At 34.1% G+C, this 8,494-nt stretch overlaps 1 protein-coding gene and 1 long non-coding RNA gene across 2 annotated transcripts; one reads left to right on the top strand and one right to left on the bottom strand.

Annotated features, from left to right (window-relative positions):
* Positions 1-644: 644 nt before the first annotated feature.
* LOC132173124 (uncharacterized) lies at positions 645-3,380 on the bottom strand. The gene is made up of 2 exons (XR_009439230.2): positions 3,229-3,380; positions 645-962 (listed from the first exon to the last, which is right to left on the bottom strand). It is a non-coding gene; the product is annotated as an uncharacterized LOC132173124 (long non-coding RNA).
* A 1,382-nt stretch (positions 3,381-4,762) lies between these two features.
* Positions 4,763-8,284, top strand: FNR1 (ferredoxin-NADP[+]-oxidoreductase 1). Its single transcript, XM_059583582.2, has 9 exons — positions 4,763-5,077; positions 5,174-5,408; positions 6,001-6,134; positions 6,381-6,459; positions 6,656-6,747; positions 6,878-6,955; positions 7,540-7,602; positions 7,691-7,925; positions 8,013-8,284. Exons 1-9 carry the CDS (start codon positions 4,973-4,975, stop codon positions 8,078-8,080), a joined length of 1,089 nt encoding a protein of 362 aa, XP_059439565.1. The 5' UTR covers positions 4,763-4,972; the 3' UTR covers positions 8,081-8,284.
* Positions 8,285-8,494: the final 210 nt, after the last annotated feature.

Raw genomic sequence — 8,494 nt, 5'->3', positions numbered from 1 at the left:
GAGCCACTGAAAATGAAGAATCACTCCAATACAACATATATCTTAATGTTATGTTCAGTAACTATTCCTGAGAAAGCAATACGCCTCCTCAATGTTGCAATCATGAGACATCCACATGACATACATTTAAATATGTTGCACAAAAGTTACTATTTTCTGACAAAAATAATACTAATGCACCATCCACCGTCAAATGTAAATTTGACTTTTTGCCAGAACACCTAAATTCATTTGCTTGGTATATTATCAAAGTAGCATGTGGGATTGGCTACCCAGCCCCACTAAGTAAAGACAGAAAAGGTTATAATTTAGAGTCTCTGTATATGCAACTGTGGTAATTGAAATCAAAGTGGAACCATATGTTTTTAAGAATTGGCCTATCATATAAAAGGCCAGCCTTTCCATCTGATAGAGCTAAACATGACTCACAAGAGTCATTGTGAAATTCCTATGGTTTTGAACTTACCGTAGATATTACTTGAAACATCCCCATTTCCATGACAATGAAAAATTATATCTTATAAACAGATCCAAAAAAAAAAAAAAGTCTACTTAGGATGATATGATTTCATAAACAAGTTGATGGGGGCAGGTTCATAATTCAACTTCCCAACTGACCAAATGAAGTAACCCAGCCACATCTATTACCTAACCACTCACATCCATTATATGCATGATAAGCAGAAATGTACAAATACATCCTGTATGAGATATGCAAATCTTGCAAACAACATAATCATCCCAGGAACTTAAAAAATTAAAAATTGTGCCATAGTCAATTAGCCTAGTCACATGGATAGACACAGACAAAATTTACTTATTCAACGATATGCAAAAATTGATCAAAGCCACCCTCTCACTGATACCACCTCGAAAAAACTCTTTAAGATCTACTATTAAAGCCTCATATAATATAAGAAGAACTGCAGCTCAGAGCCATAGCTGGCAGATATGACATGAACCTGCATAAAACAGCAAATCAATTTATAGTCAAACTATGACAACAGTATCATACCTGCTCAAGAAGTTATGCACTGATGTAAACATGCCAACACTAAAAGAGATTAATGATATGGCACATTATGTATTGTAGCAGTTTTATTTACATTTGATAGTAAAAACAATTAAACACCTCTGTCATTGAAGCAAAGAAGAGAGAGAGAGTCACTGTTGCAAGATGTCGTTAAGTAATCTTTTAAATTTTTTACTTGTCAAAAAGAAATCTTTTACCATGTAAATTATATCATTCTATAACCAATTTGTCAGAGACAAGTAGATTATACCTACAACCGCTCGGAACCCTAAAGTTTGTTTGGAGTTCTGAATGCTCTGTTTTAACATGTCTTTGACTTGGCCCATAATCAAGAGAAAGAAAAATCTCTACTTCAGCATAGTACTAACACTTTCCTTTCTGCATTATCTGTTGTTTGATTGAATTGAAGACATAAAAATGAAAGCAAAATGCAGAATTTAGCAAAGTTGAGAAGCTATGCATTTGCCATGTAGTTATCTGCTTGCTTCATTTAAAAATGTATTCAGGTAGCACCAAATATAGTGGCTTTAGCATTGACATCTATACAAAAGTAGCATAGCTTCCCCAATAATTTATCTTCATACAAAGCCCCTATGTGATTTCTCCAGCTATTGATGAAGAATCAATTCTCTAACTACAGACTCATAATAGGGAGAAAAAAATAAAAAAGGGAAGAAGATGATCATAGATCTGCGTACTGTAAACAAAAAAATAATCATTGCAGCACTCTTAAAATGTTTGTATCGAACATCATAATATGAAGACATTGGTATCCAGGTGTTTATCAAAACTTCAATTTCTTCTAGCAATTGCTTCTTTCTTTTCAATATCACCACACACTGAACTAAAAAGTATGCATATTCTAAAAAATGAACTATGAAAATATCATATTAGGGAAGCTGAATGAATTAGATCTACAACTAAGGAGATACACAGTACCTGCACAAGTACAGTAGAAAGGATTCTATTGTAAGCATGTCAAACACAATTACCAGTATTGCAGTCAAACAAATTTCTTGTTGATCATATGACAAATTTATCTTGCAATTGCTTGATCATCACCGTGGAGCTTCAGGTGATACTTTAAACAGGCAGGTACCAACTCCTATAGGACTGAAAGTCCATTTTGGAGATTGCAAGAGACATTCCATATAAATTACACCCCAAACACTATAACCTTAGCTGGAAGTCCATAGAAGATTTTCAAAGGGCCATTAAAGGTTCTCTTCCCTGTTGAAGGAACTGTAACTCACCCCAAACACTAGGATACACACTATTGGAGGCCTTCCTTGAATTGAAGATCAAATCAGAGGAAAATGGAAACTGTAAACTACAGCACGTTAAATGTATAACTATTGCTGGAAGCCATGAGATCAAGAGTTCAAAACTGCACTTTTGCAAAAAAATACTGGAAGCCAGCAAGGCTTGGTTTGGTTTGAACACCAAACAATCTACAATGAAATGAAATCATTTTAGTATGAATTGTGAATAAATATAGTACTAAAACAAAGTTCTTGAGTTCGAATTTTGTTTTCATCATTTACCTCCCATTTCTATTTAATATTCTATGTGTTAGACCTTACTTGTTAAAGAAGAATTTAACCCACACATAAGGGATAGTGCTAAAATATTAATTAAATGATTACATTAACCATTTTTTATTTGTTTGAACTTTTAGGATAAATGGTGATTCACTAAAGATTATTCCCATGCAAAGTGCCAAACAAGATCATGAGCAGATAACGCAAGGCTGGGAAAATGGATGTTATGACAATAGATTCATAACAAACATAGGGCTTCAAGACAACCACAGAATGCAAACCGTAAACCGAGGGATTGCAATCAAACTCGCAAATGAGGAGAAATTTGAAAAGCATAAACAGTCAATCGTTACACTTCTCGGTCACAATAAAGATATGCTACCAAATCCTATATATTCATAGTAGAGACAAAATTATAGTAAAAATATGGAAAGCATTTTGTGTAATCACAATTTTATCAATAGAACCATCTAGATTCTAGACAACCGCTCCAATATAATGCACGAGCCTTAATATATATAAATTAAACATTATTTCAAACATGAAAAAATAACAGAGAACTTAGGCATTGAGGAGTGAAAAAAAAAAAAAAAAAAAAAAAAAAAAGAAAAAAGAAGGGAATAAAATTGAGGAAACAAAAGGATTGGAACTCACGGTAGCAAGGGAATTCAAATAGTTGATGACGAAGCCCCTCGCGAAACGCAAAGAATTCATATGGTTTTGATTCAGAGCATTTGGAATTATGATCCGCATGAACCGAGTCGTCTAGGGCTCTGTTCCTCCACGAGAATCGGATGTTGGCGACGAAATTCAGAGAGAGAGAGAGAGAGAGAGTGAGCGAGAGAGAGGGATTAACGTTCAAAAGAACCGCTCAAATGCGCTCTATTTTCGCCCAACAATCTTTTACCTTAAAGGTTTTATATAGAAACGACGTCGTTGCTGATGTCCAAATTAAAGACAAAATTTTCCATCAAATTGGATTGAAGAAAAGTCATTGATTTAATACGCAAAATATTTGTTTTGATACCATGTTAATTAAAATAAAAAGGTGAATAATTGTTTTTTTTTTTTTTGACATGTCCATATAAGAGGAAGAAAAAAAATTCAAACTAATGATCTCCGCTTCATGAGACGTAGTCTCTAGCTAATTGAGCTACTAATAGTCCTTGATTTGATACCGATAGTATTTACTTTGATACCATGTTAATTAAAATAAAAAGATGAATGCTGGATACAAATTTTGAATGCAAATTTTTTATTATGATCTCATGATAAAGGAACTGAGTTGAAGGAAACCCAGTAAAAAAAAACTATGTGATCCTTATATATTAATTAAAAAACCTACGCATGGCAATTTATAAAATAGGTTGCCCAGTTTAAAATAAATTTATGTTGTGTTTTTAATTATTATATGAGGAATACATTGTTTTTTAATTACTATGATAAAAAAATCATGTGTTTCTTATATATGCGTGACAGTTGAAATAAATTACTTTAACCCATTTCCTTTAAGAACAAATAGTTTAAATCTAAACTTGTTTAGGTCATTTATTTCATATTTCAATGAAATATATTATATATTACAATATTAATTAAATTCATCATTTCTTAAACCACTAAAAATCACTACTATCAATGGTATAACGCCACTTGAAAGAGGTGGTGATTTACTTTAAGCCCACATGTTAACCATAATAATCATATGAAAATTATAATAATATTAATTAAATTTATAACTTATAATTTTTTTAACTTAAAATTTTAAAATAAATAAAGATTTAAAGGAGAGATTGAGCCTACGACATTACACGTGATGAGAGTATTAAAATATTAATTAAATTTATTATTTTGTATTAATTTAAAATTTTAAGATAAATAATAATTTAACAGAAATATTATAATATTTTGATGTGAAAGAAAATTATGTCGACTCAAATAATAATGGTACATTGAATATTCTCAAAGTGATGATAATCTATTAATTCAAAATTTTAAATCTATTACTCAATATTATTTATCCCCTCATTTTGATTAAAACAGTCCACGTGTGTGTTTCCTATGGCTGCAGATTTGTGGATAATTGATGATGTAACAGAACTCACTCACACCTGTCTGTTTGTCCATCAACGTCCCTTTTGTGTTGTGAATCAAAAACCAAAGGAGTTTGGAAGATTTCCCAATGGGCGTGAGAAGTGGGGTGAGAGTCATACATTACCCATAGACTTATCCTCACATCTACCACTGCATTAGCCTTACAATCTCCTCCACTCAATCTCATAATCCAGTGCCACCCAAAAAGATCCAACCCCTCTCTTTGTCGGGCTTCTTCACCAACACTTCACTACCCAAAATATCATTTCTTGCTTTCTCCTGCTGTAGCTCCATCTGCATCACAACCATGGCTACTGCAGTGACTGCTACGGTCTCCTTTCCATCCTCCAAGTCTGCTTCTCTGTCCTCCAGAACCTCTATTATCTCACCAGAAAGAGTATCCTTCAAGAAGGTTTGTATTAGCATTAGTACAGATTATGTATTCATATAGTTTTGGATGTGTTTGTTTTGCTTGGAGTTTCTGACATGGGTTTTTTTGGTTTTTCAGGTTCCATTGCAGTACAGGGATGTTTCTGTTGGCGGAAGAGCTGTTTCAATCAGAGCCCAGGTCACCACAGAGGCTCCTGCTAAGGTTGAGAAGGTGTCCAAGAAAATGGAGGAAGGTGTGGTGGTGAACAAGTACAGACCAAAGGATCCTTACGTTGGCAGATGCCTCCTCAACACTAAGATTACCGGCGATGATGCTCCTGGAGAAACCTGGCACATGGTCTTCAGCACTGAGGGTATGAGCTCATTTGCTAATTTTTTATTCTCCATTAATATTTGATGGTGACTTCGTTTAACTCCTCGATATATAGTACACATTTGGATTATTTGATATGTTGACATCTTTTTTATGAAAACAATTACTTTGATCTTATTGGTGGCTTTAATTTGCCCTTTAATGTTTTTTTGCAAACTTTAGTATTGTTAAATCACAGGTTATCCCAAAAATTTAAGCCAATAAGAAATCGTAAGTGAGACCGATCATGTAAAATATTTAATTGAAATGTGAGTTGAATTTATGGAGACAATGTTCGAATTTAGGACCTTTGAATTTAATACCATATTAAATTACGAATTATCCCAAAAGTTTAAGCTAATAGAAAATAGTAAATTTAAGCATTTAATTAATATTTTAAACAATTGTATGCAAATGTATCCATGGATTTGCAATAAAAGGACATCAGTTCCCATCATATTTTAAGTTGCTGTGATAAGCACAAACACTAAGAATCTAACAAGTTTGTCTTCAACATAAAAAACTTTGACTAATTTGACGAGAGGTTTCAGAAGTCGATCCGTTTGAGTTAACTGGTTGATTGGTTGGCTTAGGAGAGGTCCCCTACAGAGAAGGGCAATCAATTGGGGTGATTGCAGATGGTGTTGACAAGAACGGAAAGCCTAACAAGCTGAGGTTATACTCAATTGCCAGCAGTGCCCTTGGTGACTTTGGAGACTCCAAAACTGTAAGTTTTTAATTTTTATTTACATTGATCTATATTTGTTGTGATAGTTAAGTTTCCAATTACGTTTTTGTTCTAATGGGTTTTGAGTTTTTGTGAAGTTTGTATTATTTACATCTCATCTACCATGTTTTAACACAAGCCCCTATTGCAAATTAATCTGATCAGTTAACATATTCCCATAGTTACCTTTCGTTTCCTTTGGTGTCAATTCATATGGAGAGCTTCTTATCTGTTATCTTCATACAGGTTTCTCTTTGTGTGAAACGGCTTGTGTACACCAATGACAAAGGAGAGATTGTTAAAGGAGTCTGCTCAAATTTCTTGTGTAAGGATGCAGGCTATAGTTCTGAAAAAATATATATATCTCTTTCTCCCAAATTCTAAAGAAACATTGCCGATCTTTCTGGTGTTAAATGTAGTTTATGAGGAACAGATTGTAATAGCTAAAAAGGCTTAACACCACATTATGGAAGATGTCTTAGCTATGGCAACCTAGTAGCTCTAATTGTCTTGTATTTCAGGTGACCTGAAACCGGGAGCTGAAGTAAAGATTACAGGACCAGTTGGGAAAGAAATGCTTATGCCGAAAGATCCCACTGCCACCGTCATCATGGTATATTCAGTTTTGTCATCTTAAGCAAGAACAATGTCAACTAAAATTGTGTGGATTCTCCCTATATTCTTTATGCTTTTTCAGTTAATTGATTTCCATAGGTTGGTGATAATTGATTCATCTGTTGCAGCTTGCAACTGGAACTGGCATTGCTCCTTTCCGCTCATTTTTGTGGAAAATGTTCTTTGAGAAGCATGAGGACTACAAGGTAGATAGAATGCAATCAATCTAGTCTTCATAAACCCTTATGACTTGAGACACTAACATGAACTGCATGATGAAAAAGCGCCCCAGTCGAAGCATCAAAACAGTATCAATGGCCTTGTAGCCTTGTGCTTAAGGTCTAGGTTCAGCCCATTCTGAATATGAGCATATGGGTTTAGGGTTTATCTCATGGCCAAAGAAGAAAGGGTGTCAAAAAGTGAGCGAACTAAACTAGTGAGTCTTAAGACAATGAAGACTGTTATAACTTGTGGTATTTCTCATTGATACTGATATTAAGGATTGGACCGAAGCATCATCAAAAACAATCATGGATAATACAATTGTTGTAATGGTATAAAAAAAAGCGTTAGCTACATCTGCGCTATTACTTTATAAAAGATTAGTCAAAATTACCTTTATAAATCCATGTCAGGATTTGCGGGGAACTTCTTTACGTGTCTCTGGCTGCTTGAAACCAGACATCATAAATGTCTATCTGGCATACTAGAGAAAAAAAAATCTGTAGTTCTTGAATTCTTGTTTATGCATCAGCTGATGAATGATTCAGCTTTTTGACATGTTGTGTAGTTCAATGGCTTGGCGTGGCTCTTCTTGGGCGTTCCCACAAGTAGCTCACTGCTTTATAAGGAGGTGAGATAGATTAGAGTTTCCTCACTCATAAAAAATTTTATGCCTATACTTTGAGATATACACTGAAGATTCTCCTATTATGAGACAGGAATTTGAGAAAATGAAGGAGAAGGCCCCCGAAAATTTTAGACTCGACTTTGCCGTGAGCAGAGAGCAAACTAATGAGAAAGGAGAGAAGATGTACATTCAAACCCGAATGGCTCAGTATGCAGAAGAGCTATGGCAGTTGCTTAAGAAGGATAACACCTTTGTCTATATGTGTGGACTGAAGGGGATGGAAAAGGGGATCGATGACATAATGGTGTCATTGGCTGCTAGAGATGGTAAGAAGCTGATGACTTTTGGTTAGATTTTATAGATGATTTTCTGTCTATAGTGCTCTTCAATCTTGTGTTTGCTGCATTTTATAGGCATTGACTGGTTGGATTACAAAAAGCAGTTGAAGAAGGCAGAGCAATGGAATGTGGAAGTCTACTAATGCTTGATTACCTGTACAAATTTCTCCCATTTCACTTTAAAGTGGCAACCATTCAATGATTTCCACTGCATTCTGTAGATAGGCAATCGTCTTTGTAATTTTTGTATTGATATAGCCTCTACAGAAGTTTTACTTATGTGGGGGGTCATGGATTATAGTCGAGCATTATAGCTGAATCCAACTTCAACCTTATTTTCAACTTCATCAGTTGTCCGGCATATTTTTGTTAAATCATTACTTATCTAAAAAATGTTAATTGAAATAAGTGATTCGAATAATTTAATTAATGTTTTAATATTTTTTCGCATGTGTAGGTTCAAACTTTTTTTCAATAAGTAAGGTCAAATAAAAAATGAAAAGTGAATAACGGAAACAAGGTTCGAAATTTTTTGTTCTGATGCTATGTTAAATTAT

The sequence above is a fragment of the Corylus avellana genome, chromosome 1 (genome assembly GCF_965113065.1).
Source record: "Corylus avellana chromosome 1, dhCorAvel1.hap1.2, whole genome shotgun sequence".
Lineage (NCBI taxonomy): Eukaryota > Viridiplantae > Streptophyta > Magnoliopsida > Fagales > Betulaceae > Corylus > Corylus avellana.
This window is presented reverse-complemented; position numbering and strand designations above follow the sequence as displayed.

Coding starts and splice junctions, on each gene's coding strand:
- FNR1 (XM_059583582.2), top strand. CDS start 4,973: ATGGCTACTGCAGTGACTGCTACGGTCTCCTTTCCATCCTCCAAGTCT. Junction 6,135..6,380: donor ACTTTGGAGACTCCAAAACT/GTAAGTTTTTAA, acceptor ATCTTCATACAG/GTTTCTCTTTGTGTGAAACG. Junction 6,460..6,655: donor AGTCTGCTCAAATTTCTTGT/GTAAGGATGCAG, acceptor CTTGTATTTCAG/GTGACCTGAAACCGGGAGCT.